Source organism: Diabrotica virgifera, chromosome 8 (genome assembly GCF_917563875.1).
Source record: "Diabrotica virgifera virgifera chromosome 8, PGI_DIABVI_V3a".
NCBI lineage: Eukaryota > Metazoa > Arthropoda > Insecta > Coleoptera > Chrysomelidae > Diabrotica > Diabrotica virgifera.
In genome coordinates this window covers 26364818-26391603 of record NC_065450.1, presented here as the reverse complement: position 1 = coordinate 26391603, position 26786 = coordinate 26364818, and the positions used below count along the sequence as shown (strand labels likewise).

At 32.3% G+C, this 26786-nt stretch overlaps 2 protein-coding genes across 4 annotated transcripts in view; one reads left to right on the top strand and one right to left on the bottom strand.

The window, feature by feature from the left end:
* Positions 1-25227, top strand: LOC126890710 (zinc finger protein 664-like). Of its 2 annotated transcripts, none has more exons than XM_050659886.1 (4): positions 1-291; positions 1108-1267; positions 8559-8684; positions 11267-25227. In XM_050659886.1, exons 2-4 carry the CDS (start codon positions 1147-1149, stop codon positions 12109-12111), a joined length of 1092 nt encoding a protein of 363 aa, XP_050515843.1. In that variant the 5' UTR covers positions 1-291; positions 1108-1146; the 3' UTR covers positions 12112-25227. The 2 variants fall into 2 exon arrangements, with proteins under 2 accessions (XP_050515843.1, XP_050515842.1); XM_050659885.1 differs by lacking the exon at positions 1-291 and adding an exon at positions 596-943.
* Positions 25220-26786, bottom strand: part of LOC126890708 (zinc finger protein 271-like) — a 24766-nt gene continuing 23199 nt past the window's right edge. For both annotated transcript variants that reach the window (XM_050659876.1, XM_050659875.1), the window contains exon 3: positions 25220-26412. In XM_050659876.1, the coding sequence (XP_050515833.1) occupies positions 25379-26412 (1034 nt within the window). In that variant the 3' untranslated portion in view covers positions 25220-25378. The remainder of the gene's footprint in view (positions 26413-26786) is intronic.

Below are 26786 nucleotides of genomic sequence, written 5' to 3'. Positions count from 1 at the left end.
AGTATAATAAAAAACATGTAATCGTATTTATTTTCCTTCCGTTTAGTCAGAGGCGCTGATGTCGGCATTGTGATTGGTGGAACATGACTTTTGACAAATCCTGCGCTATCTGTGAATCTGTAATCTGTGTTCGTGTTCGTTCGTTCGTTGTCGTTCACTTATTTTATATGGTCGGTTATGTGATGTGTTTGGTGTTTGTGTTTAGTTTGTGTTTGTGTCACCATAAAAAGCTGATATTCAGTCGTGTTTTTTGATATTTTTGTTATTTCATAATCGAGTACCTTTTTAAAGGTAAGTTTTTCTGATTGTAGGTACTGTTTATCCAACAGTTTTAAAATACACATTTTATTTCGCGTTTTGTTGTTGGGTCTAATGGCCGATCAGCTGTTGTGTGCAGCCCATAAATTCAACAAGTAAACATATATTTAATCGAAATTAAATACTAATATTTCCATGTAAAATGTCACATTATTGTATAAATAAATAATTAAGAAACAAAAGTTGTTTGTGTTTTACCTTTATTGGCCACTTTAATAAAATAATATTAAATATTGGAAGTACCGTATGGAGGCTATGGTGTACCTAGCGTGGAGGCTAGATAACGCACCCTTCCTATCCAATCAACAGCAAGAACGTTTAAAATTTCACACCTATCATGTCGAAGCTACAGAAAACTTATGTGGAGGCCAGATTTGTAGTATCCTTCCAATTTCTCAGGTGCTGAAATACGTGACATATTTTTTGAAGGGTAAGATCGCATTCTACCAAATCAGACAACACTTTTTTCTATGAATATATACCTCTATGAAGAAAACACAAAACTTATATTTTAATAAAAATAGAAAATAAATGGAAAATGGAAAACAACAAACAACCAAAAGTAGTAGTTTTATTTAAATAAAACACAAGACCGGATTAGAGGAGAGTGAAGAGTTTCCACCTGGTTAGTTAATTCAAAACAATATATCTTTTGTTTCATATGAATTCATCTGTATTGTTTGCATATAAAGTGTGATGGATTGTGAATATTTGTCATTAGTAGTAAGGTTTTATTGCTCTCTTGTAAAAGTTAGCCATGGGTAATCTGGCATATTTTATGTTTTTTAGGTATCAGTATAGTAATGTGGTAGAGTTTATTTGCTAGCTATGGAATTTAAAATTGAAATTAAAGAAGAGTTTGTTGAATATGACCAAAGACATACAGAGAGTCATCTATCCACCTCAATAAATATTGAGCACTTGAAGAATGAACCAGAAGTTAACTCAGGTAAGACAATTAATATGTTCGGTGCCCATGATCCATGAGTAGCATCAGGAAGGTTTATCAAAGGTAACAATGATGCATAAGTGGAGTCAGTACTGTGTTACTAAATTAACGATTTAAGTACATGGTACCAGCCAAGTGGTGCTTGTTCAAGATGGGCACCGAACTTGTTAAGAAAAACTGGGATACAGAGATGAGCACGCTAATAACCAGCAAAATAACTCAAAAGATGGACAACGTAATACATTGTGAACTAAAGAGATGAAAGTTGTAGAGGTGGGAAATTATCGGTAAAAACCTATAAAGCATGACCACTTACAATAGTTTCCCACCTTTAGATGTTAGCTTTGTTTTTCGTTTCGACTCACACAAATAAACATCAAAATATGACAAGGTAGTAGCTGAATATTTTTTGCCTGAGGGAATGGGAAAACTGAGTCTGATTAATTTTTAAATTAGTTTTTAAACAAAAATATTTTAGAAATTAAAGTAAAATTATTAACTTATTAACTCAAAAACAAAGATTATGATTTAATTATGGAGAGTCATGCTTCCAAACTCGCTCATTTTATTCGTTATAACAGCTCCGTCAAAATTGATTAAAATTAAAAAATTGTTACTGTCACATTAACTTCATATGTATGACTAAAGTTAACTAGCTCTTAGCTAATGTCTAAAGGTGAGAAACTATCATAACTATATAGTAATGTATTATTATAATATACATATTATACAGGGTGCGCCAAACCTCTGGTTTTCTTTGATTACAGCTAAACTATGAGATATACAAAAAAATGTTTATGACAAAACTAATGTGTATCAAAGACGTCTATAATTTAAAATTATTTTTGATTATACAGGGTGAGTCAAAACGACGGTATGAACCATAGTTTTATTTTTTTAAATGGAACACCCTGTATATTGAATTATTTTTGAATCTATTATTTAAAAATATGAAAAATTTGTATAAGGTCTTATAGGCCTGAAGTTAATAATTTTCGAAATATTTACATTTTTATTGAGAAAAATGGTAATATTTATAGGGTTGTGGATTATGTTTCCAAGGTAATAAAAATTTAAGTGGTATGTCAAAGTTTTTATCATATAGTGTTATTTTTAAATAATTTAATATCTTTTACTTTTAGCCATAAAATATACAGTGTGATCACTATTCGCAAATACAAAATTTTCTCATTTTTTTTTAAATGGGACACCCTGTATATTAGTTTTGTATTTTGTAGTAAATATTACAACCTTTCTTTTGGTATAAGGTTGTATGTACCTAGCATGTTTCGTTTTGTAGATATTTTAAAAAAACTATAGATTTTATGTTTTTGCGGATTTTTTATTTAAAAAATGTTTGCAAAAAAAAATAATTATAATCTGGTTTTAGTAACATACACTAAAATATCAAATATGAAAATTTAAACGTAATTAAAGATTAAAATAAATCGTATGCTAGTATTTTTTGTACAATTCAATTGAATTTAATAACTTTAAATTATTTTACAAAAAAATATTTTACCATACTAATGAATGCACAAATTAGTTACTAAATTAAACAAATAACCAAATTTTAAATCTACCTTAGTAATTTTTCTACCACAGCAACTTTCCTGTACCAAATTAATTGTTAGCTATATTGTATTTACGAGTAAGATCAGTTAAACTTTTAATTTACCTTTTAAATTTACTTACATCTTGAGAACATAATAATTATAATAATATTTACTTTGAAACAAATGAATGTTAAATGTGTCAGCCAAATTATTTTTTATTAAATAGTATTTACTGGTGTCACAAAAGCTGGTAATACTTTTGTAGTTGAAATTTTTGTAACAATTTTTTATATTTTAAGTTTTAATTTTTCAACCGAACAATTGGTGGATATGACATTTGTTTTTGGCGAAACCATTAGAAATTATTACCAGCTTTTGTGACACGAGCAGGTAAATAGATACTATTTACTTCTTAATATACTTCTATAACATTCATTTGTTTCAAAGCATACTTTATACGTTCTCAAGGTGTAGGTAAATTAAAAAGTTATTAACTGATCTTACTCGTAAATACAATATAACTAACAATTAATTTGGTACAGGAAAGTTGCTGCGGTAGAAAAATTACTAGGGTAGATTTAAAATTTTTTTGTTTATTTAAGTTAGTAACTAATTTATGCATTCATTAGAATGGTGAAATATTTTTTGTAAAATAATTTAAAGTTATTAAATTCAATTGAATTGTACTAGCATACGATTTATTTTAATCTTTAATTACGTTTTTATTTTCATATTTTATATTTTAGTGTATGTTTCTAAAACAGGATTATAATTATTGTTTTTGCAAAAAAAAATTTAAATAAAAAATCCGCAAAAACGTAAAATCTATAGTTTTTTAAAAATATCTACAAAACGAAACATACTAGGTACACCTGGTTCCAAAAAAACTGATACGACTCTTGAAGCGTATTTTGTAGAAAATTGAGCAGTGTATTTTGAAGGATAAATACTTAATATTTACATACTGTCAATGTCACTGCCAAATCTTAAAATTTGTCAGATATATTATTTTGCTCCACGGTTATTAGACTTTATTATTAATCTTTATTATTAATAATTTCTTCGCAACTGAGGGTATCTTATCAACTGTATTGTTTTTAAACAATAGATGATAAAATAAAAATATTGACAGTTCAAAAATGTGAACATATTGCATTGTGTGTGGCCTAAGTTTGGGCTGAAAACTGAAATGTATTACATTTTTACAAAATTTTGGAATATGTTTAATTACGTAGACCAATTTTAACAGTTGTTTTCAATACAGATTTCAATCCTCTACAAATAGTTTCTAATGTCATTTGATGTCAAATAATTAGGGAAGCTGGAATTCAACAGTTTAGAATTTTACATTGAGTTAATGCAAAATTGTGACGCATGTCAAAATTTTCAATGTATTTTAATTGTATTCATTCTTTTTCGAATCCTGAGAAAACTAATAAATATTTTTGAAAAATTTAAACTCAAAATGAAAGACTATATTATTATCGAGGGCTGAAAGTCCCTGAAAACTTCTATAATATTTATTTTAATAAGTTACAGGGCTGAATTGAATATTAATTTGTTTTGTTGTATAATCCACGTTTACAATAATTATGTGATCTATTTGATGTAAAAACTATCATTTATATGTTTTTTATAAAATATAGGAATTCAAAGTAATATAAACATTTAGACCTTAATAATTAGTACAATTTATGAATTAACATAATATGTAATCAGTTGTTTGTTGTTTGTTTATTTTATTATTTGTCTGTCATAATAAATATAATGTCAGATCAATCAAATACACTGTTCAACATGATCAAATCTTACTAAGAGTCGTATCAGTTTTTTTAGGAACCGGCTGTACATACAACCTTATACCAAAAGAAAGGTTGTAATATTTACTACAAAATGCAAAACTAATATACAGGGTGTCCCATTTAAAAAAAATAAGAAAATTTTGTATTTGCAAATAGTGATCACACTGTATATTTTATGGATAAAAGTAAGAGATATTAAATTATTTAATAATAACACTATATTATAAAAACTTTGACCCATCACTAAAATTTTTATTACCTTGGAAATGTAATCCACAACCCTATAAATATTACCATTTTTCTCAATAAAAATGTAAATATTTCGAAAATTATTAACTTTAGGCATATAAGACCTTATACAAATTTTTCATATTTTTAAATAATATATTCAAAAATGATTTAATAAACAGGGTGTTCCATTTAAAAAAATAAAACTTTGGTTCATACCGTCGTTCTGACTCACCCTGTATAATCGAAAATAATTTTAAATTATAGACGTCTTTGATACACATTAGTTTTGTTATAAACATTTTTTTGTATATCTCACAGTTTAGCCGTAATCAAAGAAAACCAGAGGTTTGGCGCACCCTGTATATACAGGGTGTAACAAAAATACAGGTCATAAATTAAATCACATATTCTGGGAATAAAAATAGTTCGATTGAACCTAACTTACCTTAGTACAAATATGCACACAAAAAAAGTTATAGCCATTTAAAGTTACAAAATGAAAATCGATTTTTTCCGATATATAGAAAACTATAAGAGATTTTTTAATGAAAATGAACATATGGCATTCTTATGTCAGGAATATCTTAAAAAGAAATTATAGTGAAATTTGTGTACCCCATAAAAATTTTATGGGGGTTTTGTTCCCTTAAACCCCCCAAACTTTTATGTAAGTTACAATCAAATTATTATTGTGGTACCATTGGTTAAACACAATATTTTTAAAACTTTTTTGCCTCTTGGTATTTTTTCGATAAACCAGTTTTATTCGAGATGTGCCTTCTTTTTTAATATGTTTACATAAAAATTTTATTGGGTTTTGTACCTTTAAACCCCCCAAATGTTTGTGTACGTTCCAATGAAACTATTATTGCGGTATCATTAGTTAAACACAGTATTTTTAAAACTTTTTTGTCTCTTAGTATTTTTCCGATAAGGCACGTTTTATCGAGATATGGATTCATTTTTAATATGGTTCAAAATATACATCAAACTGTAATAATTTATAAGTAAATGCATATTATTACCAGGTCTCATAATCGTACTTAACAGTATGCAAATATGTGGTGGATTTGACAAATATTCAAAATATCTCGATAAAAACTAGCTTTTCGAAAAAGTACTAAGAGGCAAAAAAGTTTTAAAAATATTGTGTTTACCCAATGGTGTTACAATGATAATTTAATTGAAACGTAGACAAAAGATTGGGGGGTTTAAGGGAACAAAACCCCCATAAAATGTTTATGGGGTGCACAAATTTCACTATAACTTTTTTTTGATATATTCCTGTCATAAGAATGCCACATGCCCGTTTTCAATCAGAAACCTCAAATAGTTTTCGATATATTGGAAAAAATCGATGTTTATTTTGTAACTTCAAAGGGCTGTAACTTTTTCTGTGTGCACATTTGTACTAAGGTAAGTTAGGTTCAATCAAACTATTTTTGGTCCCAAAATATGTGGTTTAATTTATGACCTGTATTTTTGTATGACCTAACAAAAATACAGGTCATAAATTTAATCGCGTATTCTGGGACCAAAACTAGTTCGATTGAACCAAACTTACCTTAGTACAAATGTGCACGGAAAAACACTTACAGCCCTTTGAAGTTACAAAATGAAAATTGATGTTTTCCAATATATCGAAAACTATTAGAGATATTTTTTATTAAAAATGGATATGTGGTATTGTTATGGCAGTATTATTTTAAGAAAAAATTGTAATGAAATTTGGACTCCCCATAAAAACTTTATGGGGGTTTGTTTCCTTTAAACCCCCCCAAAATTTTGTGTACGTTTCAATTTAATTATTATTGTAGCGCCATTAGTTAAACACAAGTTTTTAAAAACTTTTTTGTCTCTTAGTACTTTTTCCAAAAGTCATTTTTTATCGAGATATTTGAATATTTGTCAAATCCACCACATATTTGTATATGGTAAAGTACGATTATGGAGACTTGGTAATAATATGAAAATTTATTTATGATTTACATTTTTAGGTATATTTTGAACCATATTAAAAAAGAAGCCACATCTCGATAAAAGATGCTTCATCAAAAAAATACAGAGGCAAAAAAGTTTTAAAAACACTGTGTTTAACTAATGGTACCGCAGTAATAGTTTAATTGGAACGTATACAAACATTTGGGGGGTTTAAAGGAACAAAACCCTCATAAAATTTTTATGTGAACATATTAAAAAAGAAGCCGCAACTCGGTAAAAACTGCCTTATCGAAATAATACTAAGAGGTAAAAAAGTTTTAAAAATATGTAATGTAACTAATGGCACCAGAATATTAATTTATTTGAAACGGACACAAAAGTTTGGGGGAGTTTAACCTTTCGTTACTCGCGCCAACTTTTTGTGATCGGATACTCGCGCACGGTGCAGGAGACCGGGTCCAAAAATATGGGTCAGCAGTGTTTTAAAATTATTTTTTTTTTGCAAAATTGTGTACGATTAAATTATTTAATGAATATATGATCACATAATTTTGTAGATATGCGTTTGTGTTCACATTATATTACTTTAATCAAAAATTTAATAATTTTCATTGTTATCCATTTATATGTATATACAAAAACTTTGGAAGTGAAAAAAAAATTGAATATGGTTAAATTTGTTTACTAAGAACTTTAGATCTTAATTCAATACACAAAAAAATTAAAAATAAAGAGTAATTGTAGTAACAAAAAAAGTTATAAAAATTAATTAACGTTTTTAAAACATGAAATACACAATGGTGTCACATTCATTGGAACAATGGTGTTCCAAACACAGATATTTTGAGCATATTTGGCAGTAAAACTTTGTTTTTCTATTTTTCTTCCAATCACAAACAGCACAGCGATCTGAAGTTCCTGGTGTTACGACTGGTACTTGTTCTGTTGGTAAACCACATATCTCCCTAAACCTCATTCTGATGGTTCTGGGTAAGTTATATATTTATATATATAAATATAAATAAACTAATCTATAAACATTGAAAATAAGGAAAAGATCTTAAATTACCTTACTAATTAAAAATATCGATGTGTGATCCAAACACAAAAATTGGTGCACAAATACTCGCACACGGTGTACGGGACCGTGTTGCGTAATAACAAAAGGACAGTACTATTTTTTACACTGCGAACTGACTTTACCCACAGTTGATTGACCACTGAAGAAGTATACGAAGTAGCCATTCAAAATCCCCACTACAAGCAGAGTTACAGGAATTTATTTACAGGCCCGGTCTCCCACACCGTGTGCGAGTAACGGAGGGTTAAGGGAACAAAACCCCCATAAAATTTTTATGGGGTGCACAAATTTCACTATAATTTTTCTTTAAGATGTTCTTGCCATAAGAATGCCACATGTCTATTTTCAACAAAAAATCTCTAATAGTTTTCGACATATTCGAAAAAATCGATTTTCATTTTGTAACTTCAAAGGGCTGTAACTTTTTTTGTGTGCATATTTGTACTAAGGTAAGTTAGGTTCATTCGATCTATTTTTGGTCCCAGAATATGTGGTTTAATGTATGACCTGTATTTTTGTTACACCCTGTATAACCTATAATAGGTTAATACTGATTATTTCCCACCTTTACTATTTTCATCTCTTATTATTTCTTAACGCATTATGTTGTCTATCTTTTGCATTATTTTGCTGGTTATTAGTGCGCTCATCACTATGTACTTAATTATTATTTTCATTAGGTCTGACAATAAAAGCTGGTGCTAAGGAAGAATTTGTTGAGGGTGATCTAAGATATATAGAGAGTCAACCATCCACTTCCCTTCATCTAGAAGGATTGAAGAATGAGTCGGGTGAATATCACTCAGGTAAGATAAATGTTAAAAATATGTAATAATTAAAAAATTATTACATTAGTAGTCTAATATGAAAAAGTGAAGTCTAATATGAAAAATGCATAAGTCCAAAATATTCAATTTTAGACTGTTGATGGCATTGGAAGAAAGTTGTATAGTCAGCCAGGACCCACCCAGGTAGTGATGTTGAAAAAGTAACTATTTGTTACAAGGTACTCGTTACTTACGAATACCGAAAGTAACGATTACTATACAGAGAGGCAAATCGTTACTTTGATTACTCTGATTACTTCGTACTTTGTGAAGGTCGTTATTATATAGGAATACCTATACAAAATACCTACCTACTGAGAAATACGATTCTCGATATGATTACTGGTACTCAAATACAAAAGTAATCAAATCAATTTTATCCCTTAAACAGATCAGTGACGGTCGTTGTTATATCGGAATACCTATACAAAATACCTACCTACTGAGAAATACGATTCTCGATATGATGACTGGTACTCAAATACAAAAGTAATCATAGTAATCAAAGTAACGAATACTGTAAATGATTACTTTATACAAAATACCTACCTACTGAGAAATACGATTTTTGATATGATTACCGGTACTCAAATACAAAAGTAACAAATGTAATCATAGTAATCAAAGTAACGAATACTGTAAATGATTACTTTATACAAAAGTAATGATTTGTAACGCATACTCGAAAGTAACTATAATCAACATCACTACACCCAGGGTTGTAGCGCTACATGATGATGATGATGGCATTCTCCAAATCTGTCGCATGATAGCATCTGTTAGCATTATCCAAAAGCTGTGTACTCTCTCTGTTTTCTTTTAATATAGTTTCGCTAGAATTCGCTAAAATTGTGAAAATGAAATCTGCATAGGTTCATTAATGTTGAAAACCATATGAGTGGGTGTGAGTACCTACAGAGTACAGGTTAGAATGACACAGCATATTGTTTGATAATTAAACAAATTAATTACTAAAAACGTGAATTTAAATTGTTTAGGGATTTATGTAATTTTCACATTATATTTAGTTGTAAACAAGTCAAATTATGCACAGAGCACAAGTATACTAAAATCACAATAAAGATGGACTAGAAATAAACAAACCAAAACACATTGAATGTATGTTGTATATTATCCCGAATCATGATTTACAATGTATAAATTTTGTAAATCAAGATTTGGGATTTACAATGTATATACAGTAGACTCTATAACAAACACGGTTATTACGAGGTTTCGCTTATAACGAGGTACACTAGATGTCCCATGAAATTCCTATTAAACTATAACATTTCTATAATGAGGTATATTTGGTTATAATGAGGAAAAACGAAATCGAAGAATATGTTTCTTTACCTGTTTTAGCGCACTAATGGCTATAAATAAATATCCCAACTGCCTGTATACAGAAATCCCCAACAACTTTGTGGTTATCAAGGCCAGTGCTGTAATAAACTCCATCGCCTACAATAAACTTCTTGTTTATCTATTGACCCATATTGAATATTGTAGGAAATTACAATTTGTAATGGCGAAGTCTTATTGTTGAGGAAATAATATTTAGCATCTTATATGTAATGCTCCGAATGGCTTCATTATATTAATGTTTTAGAAAACTGTATTATATTAATATGTATGCACAATATTATTGTTGTCTGATATAACGAGATCCGCTTATAACGAGGTAATTAGTCTGCCATTTCAGTTCTCGTTATAGAGGGAGTCTACTGTACATTGTAAATAATTATTTGGGAGTGCTCCTTGTAACATTCAACGTGTCTTGCTTTGTTTATTTCTAGTGCATCTTTATTGTGGTTTTAGTAGTTTTTGTTTTTCCTGTAAAATCAGGTATTTTGGACTTACATTTTTCACATTAGGCCGAAGATATTATTATCTCCGATTTCGTTGAACCACCATCGATTTTCATGAAAACTGGTGAGTGGTTAGAGGCTACCTCAAGGAACAAAAGTGACATAGTGCCAACTTGCGCTTTTACCTTGGGGGTGGATACCAACCCTTCTCGGGGGTGAAAATTATTTTAATATATACCCCATATAACCCCATAAATTGATATAGGGACAAATTATAAGTAAATATAAAGACAAAATCTAATAAATAAATTCGATCGTGGTTCCATCCACCACCGGTGAATAGAAAAATAAAAAGGCTAACGTCATAGTCTAAAATTCTAAAAGAATCTACGACTTGGTCTGGAATAAGCTGGTGTCTGATCGGCCTATGGAGGAGCGGTACGGCAAGGGATAAGGGCTTGCGAATCACTGACACTCCTCCATAGATTCCTACCGGAAGGGCGATGACGCCTAAAAAACGGTGTACATAAATTTATATGAACACTACATACACTAATACTGTTGATTTTAACAAAATCGCATAAAAGATATTAAACAAAATTGCTTGCGGAATTTTTCAATGTGCCGGATAAAGTAAGGAAAAGGGCCGGATTTTGCCCACCCCTGCTTTAGACAGTGAGTTTTTAAAATGTTCTGTTGAACAAATTTTTCTTTAAATTAAAAAAATATATATTCTTTTTTTTATTTTAGGTTTTCTTGAAGAGAAGATCACATCAGAAACTACGAAAACGATACTTGTAAAGTCATGTAGTAAAGAACAGAATACGAACCCACATGCTGAAGGAAAAACATTACAATGTGAAATTTGTTTTAAGCAACTTGCCCATAGAAGTTCTTTATATAAACACAAGAAACTTCACACAGGAGAAAAACCTTATAAGTGTGAAATTTGCTTTAAGCTATTTTCTCAGGCATTTGCTTTAAAACAACATACAAGAACGCATACCGAAGACAAACCTTACGCGTGTGATATTTGTCTTAGGCAGTTTAATGACATGAGAAATTTAAAAAGACATTCGAAGGTGCACACTGGCGAAAAACCTCACAAGTGTGAAATTTGTTTTAAGGAGTTTACTCAAGCAAACAATTTGAAAAGTCATTTGAATTTGCACGCCGGGGAAAAGCCTTACAAGTGCGAAACTTGTTTTAAACAGTTTATGACAGCCTATAACTTGACAAGTCATATGAGATTACACACTGGAGAAAAACCTTACAAGTGTGAAATTTGTTTTAAACTGTTTTCTCACGCATTTTCTATGAAACAACATAAAAACACACACACTGGAGAAAAACCTTACAAGTGTGAAATTTGTTTTAGGCAGTTTAGACAAAGAAGTATTTTGAAAATCCATATGAGAGTGCACACTGGGGAAAAACCTAACAAGTGTGAAATTTGTTTTAAACAATTTAGTCAGACAAATACTTTGCGAAACCATTTGAGATCACACACAGGAGAAAAACCATACAAGTGTGAAATTTGTTTTAAGCTGTTTACTTACAAACGGTCTTTTGATAGACATGCAAATTCACATTAGTCGAGGCTGTAGTAATATTGAATAGATAGATATAACAGATAGAATTTTTCTTTTTTTTTTAAGACGGAGATGTAATATTATAATACCCAGTATAACACAGTGGCGGCCGGTGAGGTAGTGCCATGGAGCCATGGCACTACCATGCAGAAACATATTCTTTTTTATCTTTAAACCGTTTTAATGCCTGTTAATTTTTTTGTGTGTATTTCTTTTTTCTTTATAAATTATATAAAATGTGGCAACTGTGTAGTGCAATACAACCCTCGCCACTCACAGCAGACAGAATGACCGTACCAAATGCTTATGTGCCTCGTCTGAAAAGAGAAAGATTTTACGGGCATTCTATGTAAGTGACAATAGAGCTATATTGCACTTTTAATATACGTTTAAATGAAACTATTCGTGCCTGGCTCGACTAATATTTTTTACTATGATCATAGTGGGTCGTAGATCCAAAAAGATTGTCGTACAGGGTAGTACATTATATTTTCGAGTTTCTTTACGTGCTTGCTCGCTCGTTTTTGTATTTATTACATTTTCATTTATTAAACTTTTTATTATGAATTATTATATTTTAAATAATTGAAAAATTTTTAATAAAACTTAAGTTAAATTCAGCTTATCGTAATAGTCTAATTAAACACAATTAACAAGTGAATAAGAATATATATGTTTCGAATCAAATTATAAATTGTATCCATATGGTTTTGTGGAGCTTTCAAGTTAGTTTTGAGAAATCACGACGAAAAGGAAAATTCAGAAAATAGAGGTATCTTTAAGGAACTATTCAATTTTAGCCGAATTAGACAACGACTTAGGTTCATATTCAGAGTTCCAAATCTTTTAAAAGGTACCTACCTCAAAACAACCCAAAATGAACTCCTTCAGTGCATGTTAGATGTTAATCGCGAGGAAATAAGGAAATAAATTGAAAATTATCTTTGTGTTGCAGTGATTGCCGATGAAACGACAGACGTCGCTGATGAATTTCAGTTAGTTATAGTTTTCCGATATTTGTGTAAAGGGCGATAAGTTGAGAGATTTTGGAGATTTTACTTGCTGGCCGGGCATGATGCCAAATCAATCACTGAATGCATTTTAAATGTTTAAATTTCTTGACACCCCAGAAATGGTATATACCTATATAATGTAAAAGTATCCGTACCTATATTTTTAAATTTCTATTTTATACCTTTTTGACAATATCGTGAACCCGTCACTAAAAATTTAAACAGCTGCCCGAATTCCGGCACTACCTACTTAAAATGGTACGAGGCGCCACTGGTATAACATATGTCTAAACCTCACGTTAAACTTTACTCAATATCAATAATCAAGTAAGAGTTTATTGTATATACAGTTGAGTCAGCGAATCTTTACCCGTGCGTCGTGCGTCATCATTTAAAGCATACGAAATAAGTCGATGATAAGTCGGAAATTGAAATTTACTAAACGCAACAGCAAGTGAAAGTAAGACCGTCCGCACGTGGGTCGATCGAAGACACGTCTCGAAGTTCGCGCGTCTTGCTCGTCTTGTACGAACCCTGCGTCACAAGCGATTGCCCTCCGCACACTAGTCGATTCTGTTTTTATAAATTAACGCATTTTTTATATAGTAACCAAAACGACTATTTCGATCTGTAAAGAGTACGGTATTATTACATTTTTATACAGTTGAGGATATTTTTCTACTTCCTCAACGAATTTTATAATAAACATCTAGAAACAGGACTTCAATGTTTTCAGAATTTTACATTACAAACAATATATTTCCACAAAGCTAATAGTACTACAATCAACGAACATAACATTCACCGATCTTTAAAAAGACTAAAATTTAATTTAGGGCAAAAATCAACAAAAACGAAGCAAACAAATAAAATAATGACTAAACGTGCGTCTCACTCGAACTTTCTCGTTCGCTTCAGATCGCACGGAACGAGAGTCGTATAAGACGAGGAGATTTGAAATCCTAAACGCTCCGTGTACGGAACTCAATGCCACAACGAAGGAACTTAAGTGACGGGGAGAGATCTACGCGATTGGAATCGAGTCGATTACTTCGAGCGTCGCTCCATGTGCGGACGGCCTAAGTGACTTGCTGTTGCGTTTAGTAAATTTCAATTTCCGACTTATTTCGTATGCTTTAAATGATGACGCACGGGTAAAGATTCTCGGACTCAACTGTAGAAGGAACCTCCCGTGATATAAATTATTATTATATTTATTGTAAGTAGTATTGCCACATGCCTTGGGGCAGGTCGATACAGTGTTGATGGTTGTATGTATTAATAGTTCGAATACTAGATAAAGTATAACGTAGTCAGATGGAGCAGTATTTATTATACCAAATAACTAATTAAGGACTAAAAGGTACTGCATCCAACCACCAAACATATTTCCATTAGAAGGCACCAGCTAGGTTATTGTGTCCTTTTCATTTCTGATGGGCAAACTCAACGGTTTCTTATGGATTTTTGGATGCTGATTACGAATTTCGAGGGTGAATTTTGATCCGAGTGGTCAAAAAATTTTTATAAACAATTTAATTGTTTATAACGCTCTGGTTCAATATCGCTATCGATTATACCGTAATTTCTCCATCCCTTGGGAAAGTTTTGTGAGGGATGAACAAAATTGAATGCACATTGCACAACATCTGGAATTTCTGGCCTCTGGTCGGTAGGATCTTCTATTGTGGCTGGATGCTGGTTCCCTCTTTTCAATTTCCTTAACTTGAGGTAGGTGTCCAAAAAAATGAGGATGATTGTAACCAAGATATATATGGGTGATATCCACAAATGGCTTTGGTCCGTTTTTGTAGGAAGGATAGACTGGAATCTTTCTTCTTCTTGTGTTAACTAATGAAGTTCATCTAAAGGGATTGTCTCTAATCTTAAGTGTTTGATTATTGGATGTCCTTCAATAAGTGTAGTTGTCTTAATTTTTGGTTATCTTAGCGGTTCCTCTTTGACCTATTTTGACCAATATTGAATGTCGAATGACAATGAATTACCATGTTTTAAAAATTATCAGTTATCCGATTCTGCTGACAAAAGTATAATTGCCGTTTGGGGAGCTATGTATATGTTACGGTAAAAGTAGATAATTGGTATAGAATAGAATAGAATAGAAATATGCTTTATTGTCACTGAAAATTATACAAATTTTATGGACAAAGCTTAATATAAAGTCAGAAAAAATAAATAAATAATATCTAACAATAACAAATACAATTTTATGAAATTTGATAAATCGTCAATAAAAAAAAAATACAAAATATAAGTTAATAAAGTAAAGAAAAAAAAAACAAAACCGATATATTGCAACAATTTATAGAAATTGCAAAGTGAACATACAACAAAGTAAACTATAGACATAGGAACTAATAAGTTTAAGCTGCTGCATGTGACACCCAAATATAGATAAGTTTGGTTACTTGTACATTACTGTAATTTCTTAGTTAGTCATTAAGAAACTCTTCTACTGAATAATATGGTCTTTTAGATAGATGAGCTTTTGTCATTTTACGGAACTTTGGGAAAGATGTTGCAGATTTGAGTTGTAAAGGAAGATGGTTGTATAGTTTTTTTGCGGAATATAATATAGATTTCTTTACCAACTCAGAGAACGGGATCGGTAAATAGACATCAAAATTTGAATTTCTGGTGGAGTAGTCATGATGAGGCCTTGCTGGAAAGACATGCATGTGTTTACGAATTAAGCAAACAGTTTCTAAAATATATAAAGATGTAAGGGTTAAAATTCCGTGATCTTTGAAGTAACTTCTGCAATGTGTTGTTCTTCTGAGGCCAAACAGATACATTATTGTTCTTTTTTGTAATTTAAAAATAACATCTAATTGGGCAGCTGTACTAGAACCCCAAAAAGGAAGGCCATATCGAAGATGAGACTCGAACAAGGAAAAATATGTTAGTTTAGAAGATGCTAAATTGAGTTCTTTCGAAACAGATCTTATAGCATAGCAGGCTGAGGCGAGTTTCTTACTTAACAAATTGATATGAAGGGACCATTTGAGGTTGCTGTCTAAAAAAATACCAAGAAATTTTACAGAATCAACGGTAAAGATCTGGCTGTTATTAACAAGCAGGGGTTGAAGAGCACTTTTATAGGATAATGTTACTGTCTTATCCACGTTAAAAGAGAGTAAATTAGAGTCAGACCAGGTTTTTATCGTAAGCAAATCAGAAGTTATAGTTTCATGAAGAGATGCAATAGTTGAGTTGCTCCAAGTGATACTGGTATCATCAGCAAAAAGAAAAATTTTTCCATCGATTTTTAAGTTAGTGATGTCATTTATTAAGATAATGAACAGTAGAGGACCCAATACTGAACCTTGTGGTACTCCACATACAATGTTTTTGAGACTAGAGTCAGTATCATTTGCTCTAACTAGTTGTTTCCTATTATTCAAGTAAGATTGGAACCAATTCAAAGAAATACCTCGAATCCCATAGAAATTTAGTTTTTTAATCAAAATGTGATTTACACAATCAAAAGCTTTGGCGTAGTCACAGAAAACAGTGGCAGTATAAAGATTATTGTTTAGTGCTTGGTAAACCTCATGAAGCACAGAAAACATGGCATCAGTGGTACATTTATTAGTTAAAAAGCCGAACTGATTTTGGGATAAGATGTTATCAATGAGAAAGGACATAAGACGGGTTTTTATGAGTCTCAATAATTTTTGAAAGTACCGGTAGTAAGGCAATAGGTCTATAGTTGCAAGCATTAGATTTTTCACCACCCTTATGAAGGGGAATAATAATGGCTATCTTTAGGCACTCTGGGAATTTGCCCCTTTCAAAGGAATCATTAATTAGTGAGACGAGGATTTCCAACACATTTTTTGTGAGATTTGAGAAGATTTTTATGGATAGTCCATCAGTACTATAGGATGATTTGCTTTTGATACTATTGATAGTTTGGATCAGTTCAGATGTATCGATTGGTCTTATAAAGAATGAATTCGAGAACACTCCTGAATTAGGGAGATAAGAAATGGGATCTTTTTGTGGCAAAATAGTAGAAGTTATATTTTTACTCACATTAACGAAGTATTCGTTTAGATGTAGGTAATTGTATAATGATTGTATACAATAACCAAGGACCAGTGGCAAAAGTAAGTAAGATGATGAAATGGCGAGGATGAAGAAAAAACAGTAAATTGCAACAGCTATTCAAGAAGTGTGATTTTTATTGAACTAAATTAAAAGCAAGATATATTTTGTTTTACCTCAATTGAGCTTTTTGCCTGAATTACTACTACTACTACTTTATTTGATTATTATTTTGCAATACAACTGTGTCGCCCTTCTATACTACCCAATTCGTATAATTCCTTTTAAACAATCATAAAAACAGCATTTTTAGAAAAAACATTTCCAGAATCACTTTGTACCCTGTCAACATCTGGCACTCTTAATTTTACCGTAGGTATCACCGACATTACCAGGGGTAAATGTCAAGTTTGATGTTTTAAGCATTTTCTTCGCTCGCTTTTCAAGACCTTCCTTTGCACGTGTCCAAATTGCAACAGAATCTCGCCTCTATGAAATTTGATTAGAAAATAGTTCTTCTAAAATTGCTTTGGATTCATTTACTGATGGTTGCTCAGGTTTTTCTGATTCTTGTTCTATTAGAAGCTCATTTGGTTCATCTACTTCTGCTTTTTCACGTTCTTCAGAATCAAGACCTGACTGGGTTTATTCTACCTGTTCTTCTACTTTTAAAACTTTTTCAGTTGAAATATTTTTTAGAGCATCTTCTGGCAGTGATGAAGTTTTGAAACCAATTTTGGCAGGAACCCCAAACATAGCTTCATACGGACTGCATTTGATGCCAGAAGGGCAAGCTCGGTTCTTCGCGAATTGTACATATCGAAGACCCTCTGACAACTTGTTTGTTTGGTCGCTTTCCAACCAGGAACTTGGTACATTTTTAATGTCTTTATTCGCACATTCATTATATCCTTGTGACTGACTGTGTCTTGGCTTACAATGTACTATCTTCAAATATTTCCATATGGACTACAGTTCTTCCATAATTAGGTTGGAGAATTTTCGTCCATTGTCGCATTGAAGAATGGTATTAGGAGCTCCAAAGGCACAAACTATGTCAAGAAGAACTAATGCAACTTCTTCTGCATGTTTAGTTTTCAACGGCCGTAATTGTACAAATTCTGTTTAGTGACTTTGGTAGACAAAAATGAACTTGAATTAATTATATGCTTGGGCTTGCATATCTATCAAATGTATTTGACATCTACTATTCATTTCTTTTTGGCAATATACTTAGGTTTCACTACTAAAACTTTTTTGGAACTTTAGATTTTTTCTGGCAAGTTTCACAGTTAAGCCGAGTTAACTGTTTAAAACATATTTCGCACTTGTAGAGTTTGTCCCCAGTATGTGTTCTCAAATGATTTTTCAAAAAATATGCTTGATTAAACCGCATGAAACAATAGTCACACTCGTGACGTTTTTCTTCAGAGTGCACTTTCAAATGTATTTTCAAATACCGCTCTTGAAAAAACTTCTTCTTCTTCTTAAGGTGCCGAGACCGTTTATCGATCGTTGGCTCTCATGTTGCCCAGCATATTAACAATCATTGTCTTATTTACAGCCGCACGAAATAGTTCAGTGCTGGTTTTCCCAAACCATTGGCGTAGGTTTTTAAGCCAAGAAGTTGTACGGCGGCCCACACTTCTTTTTCCCATTATTTTACCTTGCATGACAAGGTGAAGTATGTCATATTTGTCTGGGTGACGCATTATATGACCAAAGTATTCCAATTTGCGCCTTTCAACCGTGTTCACTACTTCGCAACTTTTATTCAAACGTTGCTAAACCCTTTCGTTTGTGACTCTTTCTACCCAACTGATCTTCAGAATACGGCGGTAGACCCACATCTCAAATGCTTCTAGGTTTTTTAAAAGCGATTCTGTCAGGGTCCATGCTTCAACCCCGTAAAGTAGTACTGGGAATATATAACATCGAACCATTCTTATGTGAAGTTCCAAATTTAGATCATGACTGCACAGGATTTTCTTAAATTTCATAAAACTTGTTCTTGCTTTGGCAAGTCTACTTTTTATTTCTGTACTAGGGTTCCAGCTTTCATTAATATGAGTACCCAGATATACAATGTTACTCACTCGTTCAATTGAGTCATTACCGATTGTTACGTTATAGTTATTATTATTTACGGCTGCCTGTTTACTAATAACCATAAACTTTGTTTTTCTTGCGTTGAGTTTGAGTCCATATATCGCGCAGAATGCCACCATTCGGTTCAATAACGCTTGAAGATGTTCAATTGATCCTGTCAGTAACAAGGTGTCATCTGCGTATCTGATATTGTTCATAAGCATACCATTAATGAGTATTCCCTCTTTTGCGTTTTCCAACACTTCATTTAAGATTGTTTCAGCGTAAAGATTAAACAACATTGGTGACAACATACAGCCTTGTCGAACTCCACGCTTGATTTTTACTTCTTCAGAGCACTGATTCCCAACCCTAACACATGCAGCCGGGCCCCAATACAAATTTGCGATTATTCTAATGTCCCTACCGTCCAGACCAGTAGTTTTGAGAATATGCAGCATTTTTTCATGGCGAACTTTATCAAAGGCCTTTTCAAAATTAATCGCGCACATGAAAACGTCATGATTTACATCTCTGCATCTTTGAATTAAAAATTGGGTTGCGAATAGTGCATCACGCGTTCCAAGCCCACAGCGAAAACCGAATTGAGTACTCGAGATTCTTTCCTCAATTTTTCTATATGTTCTTTGATGAATTATTCTGAGAAAAATTTTCAATACATGACTCATTAGGCTGATCGTGCGATAGTCGCTGCATTCTGTGGCTCTGTGTTTTTTTGGTAGTACAACAAATGAGGATTTAAGCCAATCTTTAGGAATTTTTCCGCTTTCGTAGATTAAGTTGAATAATTTCGTAAGTATCTTAATGCCCTCGGTACCTAAAAGCTTTAGCGTTTCTACGTAAATCCCATCTGGTCCGATCGCCTTGTCGTTTTTTGCGTTCTTTATAGCGTATTGCACTTCTTCCCTAGTTATTGGAGGACCGCTCATGTCATCTAGCGTTTCTAGTTCGCTTCTTTCTGTTGTAGATCGTTAAAAACCTCCTTCCTGTCCTTTTTCTAATAAGAAGAGAACTGATATATGATAGACGTTAGACATTTATGTTAAGAGATGAATTTGTATTTTTGTAGTAATCCAATATAATCGTAGGAAATAAAGGATAAATATGAAAGCAGCCTCTTTTATTAATTAGACTAGTTGATGATTGAAGTAAACAAAACTTTCATCATCGAATAATTCCTTTATATATTCTGTCCATCGTATTAGTTGACCTTCGATATCGATTATAATTTTTCCGTTTTTATCCTCGATTAGTGGAAGATTACATTTTTTATTCAGTCCTGCAACTTCTTTCGGTTTTTTGTGCATATTGAATGTGTCATAGATACGCTCGTAGTTCTCAATTTCTTTACATTGTTGTTTATGCCACTCTGATTTAGCTGATCTTATTTTTCTTCAAATCATACTGTTTAGCTTTTTGTATTCTGTCAGATTAGCATTCTTATATTTTCTTCTTGCATCCATTAAATTCAATATCTCTTCTGTCATCCACAGTTGCTTATTCCTACGCTGATTTTCCATTAGATGATCTTCTTGGACTTTTTCCAATGTTTCTTTGCATGACTCCCATAATTGTTCTTCTGAATTTTTATTTCCCAATTTCTGAAACTGATGTTCTAATTTATCGGTTACTATTTCTTTCACTTCCGCATGAATGTTTATCTTTGCTGATCCTAGGAGATATTTTGGGTTTTTAATCTTTTTAAATTTAAGTAATACTTTTCTTCTTCTTTAAGTACCGTGCCCAAATTTTTAGGCGTGGGTAGCTTCCATAACAATTTGCCGATATCGTTCTCGATCTTGTGCGGCATGTAACAATTGATCTGCCGATAAGCCAGTCCATTGACGAAGGTTTCGGAGCCATGAATATTTCTTTCGACCAATTCCTCTTTTTCCGTCGATCTTTCCATTGAGTATTAACTGCAGCATCCTGTATGTGCTACCTCTCATTATATGCCCCAGATATTCAAGTTTTCTCTTTTTTATCATCTTCATTAAGTCACCTTCGCCTTGACCTACTCTGTTAGAAATGCGTTGAACCCAAGATATTCTGAGCATTCTACGATATGACCACATCTCAAAGGCTTCTAATTTGTTCATCATGTTAACCTTCATGATCCAGGTTTCACGTCCATATAGTAATACAGGATACACATAACATTTTAGGAACTTGATTCTTAGTTGTAAGTTCAGCTGAGAGTTGCTCAGAATAGATCTAAGTTTCATAAATGCTCCTCTTGCAATTTCTATACGAGTTTTAATTTCTTCATCCGGATTTAGTGTCTCGTTTATCCAACATCCTAGGTATTTAAAATGGTTAACTTTTGTTATTGATTCATCACTGACAATTAGTTGCATAGGGCCGACGTCTTGTTTACTAACCACAAGTAACTTTGTCTTTGTTGCATTTATGTTAAGTCCGTTATTGGAGCATTCTCTAGTGACTCGATCTATAAGGAATTGAAGATCTTCGATGTTTTCAGCCATGATCGCGGTGTCGTCTGCATATCTGATGTTGTTAATAGTTTCACCCCCGATTCGAACTCCACATTGTCCTTCCAAGGCTTCATTAAAAATTATTTCTGAGTATACGTTAAACAAAGTTGGGGATAACACACAACCCTGTCTGACACCTCTTTGAATGCAAATTTTGTCTGTTTCTTTGCCGTCTACCAGAATAGAAGCTTCTTGATTCCAATATAGATGTTGTAAAAGTCTCAGATCTTTATCATCTATTCCAATCATTTCTAGATATTAAAACAACCTATCATGTTGAACTCTATCAAACGCCTTCTCAAAATCTATAAAGCAGACGTAAATTGGTTTCTGTACTTCCCATGATCGTTGAAGTAATGTTAACATTGAGAACAAAGCTTCCCTTGTTCCCAGTCCTTCTATGAAACCGAATTGTTTGTTTCCCATTGTCTCTTCACATTTCTGCTTGATTCTATTAAGAATTATCTTAATAAGTAGCTTGAGAGAGTGGCTCATGAGACTAATTAGTCTAAAGTCTTTACATTATGATGTATTAGGCTTTTTTGGGAGTGGAATAAATGTAGACTCTAACCATATCTGTGGTATCATTCCAGTCTCGTATATATGGTTATAAATGTTTGTTAGTTGTGAGACATTGTCGTCATCCAGAAGTTTGAGCCAGTCTGATGGTACTTGGTCAGGGCCTGGAGATTTCCCATTTTTGCTCTGTTTGATGGCTTTCTCTACTTCCGCTTTTAAAATGCTAGGACCAGTATTCGTATACTTTGTGGTGTTAAGGGGTGGCCTCGTATCCAGGAAGAGCTCTTTTATATAGTTAGTCCATTCTTCCTTTTTTTCATCCAAGTCGAGAATTATTTTACCTTTGGAGTTTCTCATAAAGTGAGGAGTTCTTTTTCTCTGAGTGTAGGTAATTTCTTTAAGCTTTTTATGTATATTAAACTCGTCATGTTTTCTTTGTAGTTCTTCCATTTCACGACATCTTTGTTCCATCCAGTCCTCTTTTGCTCGCTTAACCTTGTACCTTAAGCGAGCAAAAGAGGACTGGATGGAACAAAGATGTCGTGAAATGGAAGAAGTAATACTTTAGCTGCTAGTAAGTTGTGGTTGGAGGGTACATCCGCTCCTGGATATGTTTTGGAGGATAATATAGCATTTCTATATCTTTTTGATATACAGATATAATCAATTTGATTGCTTACTATTCTTCCACAAGTGTCCATAGATTTCCAGGTGTAAAGTCGTCGCTTAGGTAAGTCAAAAAAAGTGTTGGATATTACTAATTGTTTTTCTACGCAAAATCTTATCATTCTATCTCCACGGTCGTTTCTCGTTCCTAAACCAAACTTGCCAACGATATCTTCTTCACTACCTCTTCCAACCTTGGCATTTAAATCCCCCAATACAATGTTTATATATTGGCTTCCTGTGAGTGATAATAAATAGTCTGCTTGAGACAAATTTCACACTTGTAGCGTTTTTCCTCAATATGTGTTTACAGATGTCTTGTCAAAACATATTCTTCTCTAAACTGCTTGAAACAAATATCACACACGTGAAATTTTCCTCCAGTATGTGCAAGACAATGTTCTTTCAAAGTAATTTGCTCAGAGAACGACTCAAAACAAGTTTCACACGTGTACGGTTTTTCTCCAGTAGGAGAAAGTGCGTTTCTTCTATGCGTTCTTTAATGTTCTTTCAGATCTTCTGTAAATTGCTCGAAACAAACATCACACATGCGGAGTTTTTCTCCAGTGTGTTCCAGCAAATGTCTCTTAAATTTACTTTGCTGGGCAAAATGCTTGAAACAAATTTCACAGTTGTAAGATTTTTTCGCAGCGTGTGTTTGCCGTTTGCATATGACATTTCAAACTACCTTTTTGAGAAAATTCCTTAAGAGGCTACAGTAGCGATCAACAGGTAGCAACAAACGCGTTTCAAGATTGCGGCTGTAATTTTGAATATTTTGTCGAGATATTTGGCACACATATTCGTAATATAATAAAGAATGGCGGTACAGAGCCCAAATTTAGAAATATATTAGTATGTGGAAATTACTCCGTAATTAAATACAATATTTAAAAAACGGGCCTGTACCGCCATTAAGAACAAAAAAAATAAACTTTCTTCAAATAAACTTTTTTATCCCCTGCCTAGATTTTGTGTAATCTTGGAACTACTAAAATTTTTTTATTTCTAACAAGAAATAAAAGCATATTATAACTAATAACTAATTAGGCAACATAGAGAAATTATCACTGTCATTTTGACAAACCTGCGTCAGATTTTCTCTAATCTGTTCTGTCATCTTTATCGATATCTGTTCAGTGCAGTAGTGTGTTAATTTAAAATTATTGTTGTTTCATAGGAAAGCAGTGCTTATTAATAGTTAATTTATTATATTTTTGTTGTTGTTTTATAAGTTGTTGGTCTCTTTGTAAAAATAGGTTGTTGTTAATTGTGAGTTTTAGTTATATGTAGGTAGGTAAGTATATTTTACGTAAAAATATTTCGAATTCTAATGGAAGTATATAAAGTTTTAGGAGCATTTTTTAGTCTAGAAATATTATCAATAGTTTAACAAAATGGGAAAAGTTAATCAAACGAAAAATAAAGCGAATCCTTCCAAGAAAAAGTCCATTAAAAACCGTGCCAAAATTATGCGAACATGGAAATTATGAACTAAATAAAACACAGTCTTGTTTCGCTTCACAACGAAATGATTATTTATTATTATTATTTCGTGCAAATACCTATGTTAACATAAAATTTTCACCCATTTTGGTTTATTTTTATAAATATTTATTTACTAATAACAAAATTGTTTTCTATTACTTTCATTTAGCGCACCTATGAGTTAAATTGTCAAAATATTAATCTTAGATAATGTCAAAGATTGCCACTGTTGCCAAAGTTTCACAGACCTTACGAAAAAAGGTATGATACTATCTCACAAGTTGCTAGTGTGCGTTTTCAAATGATTGTTCACAGAAGTTTGATAAGAAAACGGTTTAAAAAATATGCGACACTTATAAGGTTTTCCATCGCTATGTAACACTGAATGTAATTATATAAATATCACCATACGCGAGATATCGCAGGATAAAATTTTTGTTGAACATATAAAGGGAACTAGTCCAGGACTGGTTACCTTTATACAATAATTCTTATGGTGCCACCATCCTTTGTTGTTTATTATATTACTTCGATTAGCTGTAATACGTCTGTGCATTAGTAGTCATGCTGATATCTCTCTGATGCAAGTACTGAAAGTATTAAATTGAGAAGAGATATTTATTCTTAGCGTTGACCAACTATTACATTTTAACAATGCCGTTAGATATAGGTTTTCACTTGTCATATAATGTCAACTTAACCCGCTATACTATAATGTAAGCGTTGTATTTGAGAATAAAAAAATATTAATTAAAGTATTTCATAGTTATTTATTTACTTAAATTACATAGATATAATAACTTGTAGCGTGTTTCCTCAATATGTGTTTTGATCGGCGCCAGCGTGACCAGCGTGAAACTTTATGTAGACCTCTACATAAAGTGTCATCTAATTGTACTGAAATCAATTTTACAACAGAAAAGTGCCGGGTTCATTCGACTCTGAAGATTTTTCTCCAGTATGAGCTTTTAAATGTTTTTTCAAAGTGCTAAGCCGAGTTAACTGTTTAAAACATATTTCGCACTTGTAGAGTTTGTCCCCAGTATGTGTTCTCAAATGATTTTTCAAAAGATATGCTTGATTAAACCTCATGAAACAATAGTCACACTCGTGACGTTTTTCTTCAGAGTGCAGTTTCAAATGTATTTTCAAATACCGCTCTTGAAAAAACTGCTTGAGACAAATTTCACACTTGTAGCGTTTTTCCTCAATATGTGTTTCCAGATGTCTTTTCAAAACATATTCTTCTCTGAACTGCTTGAAACAAATATCACACACGTGAGATTTTCCTCCAGTATGTGCAAGACAATGTTCTTTCAAAGTAATTTGCTCAGAGAACGACTCAAAACAAGTTTCACATGTGTACGGTTTTTCTCCAGTAGGAGAAAGTGCGTTTCTTCTATGCGTTCTTAAATGTTCTTTCAAATCATTTGACTCTGTAAATTGCTCGAAACAAACATCACACATGTGAGGTTTTTCACCTGAGTGTTCTATCAAATGTTTCTTAAATTTACTTTGCTGGGCAAAATGCTTGAAACAAATTTCACATTTGTAAGATTTTTTCTCAGCGTGTGTTTGCATATGACACTTCAAACTACCTTTTTGAGAAAATTCCTTAAAACAAATCTCGCACTTATAAGGTTTTTCTCCAGTGTGCGTTTTCAAATGATTGTTCACAGAAGTTTGATAAGAAAACGGTTTAAAGCAAATGTGACACTTGTAAGGTTTCACTCCTGTGTGAACCACCGAATGTGATTTCAAATTATGTGAATCACGAAACTGTTTTAAACAAATTTGACATGTGAAACCTTGCACAGGCTTGACTTTAATATTTTCGTTCACAGTTTCTCCTTCTTCTTGTCGACTCATATAATTTCCTTCGTGAGATGAATCTTCGGTTAATGCTTCCATAATTTCCATCTTATTCTTCACTTTGTAACAACCTAAAAATAAACCACTTATAAACATTTTACTAAAAGAGAAAAATTATTGCAGAAGCTGCAAAATATAGATAGTCGGGGAGGTACCGTCAAGTTTGACCGGACATTTTATTAGCGTGGCTGTTTTTTTATTCAGTTAGGTGTTCCAAAGCTTATTAACAAATGTTGTGTCAACTTATATGTCAAATATTTATCTCCGTGCCTTACATCCATAGTCCATTGAAATGTTACATTTAGTGTGCATTTCTTAGAGGAGTCAATTTTATTTTTTTAATGTGTAGGGGGGTTCAGTAGAAGCTTAAGTTCAAGTTTTTGGGGTTGAGGCCCTTGTCCCCCGGTCGCCATCTTGGAAAAAGAGGTGCAAAGGGCTTTCGCGC

What these genes read in the sequence shown, in the direction of transcription:
- LOC126890710 (XM_050659886.1), top strand. Translation starts at nt 1,147, where the DNA reads ATGGAATTTAAAATTGAAATTAAAGAAGAGTTTGTTGAATATGACCAA. An exon ending in TGAACCAGAAGTTAACTCAG is followed by an intron (nt 1,268 to 8,558) that starts GTAAGACAATTA and finishes TATTTTCATTAG; the next exon opens with GTCTGACAATAAAAGCTGGT. An exon ending in GTCGGGTGAATATCACTCAG is followed by an intron (nt 8,685 to 11,266) that starts GTAAGATAAATG and finishes TTTTTATTTTAG; the next exon opens with GTTTTCTTGAAGAGAAGATC.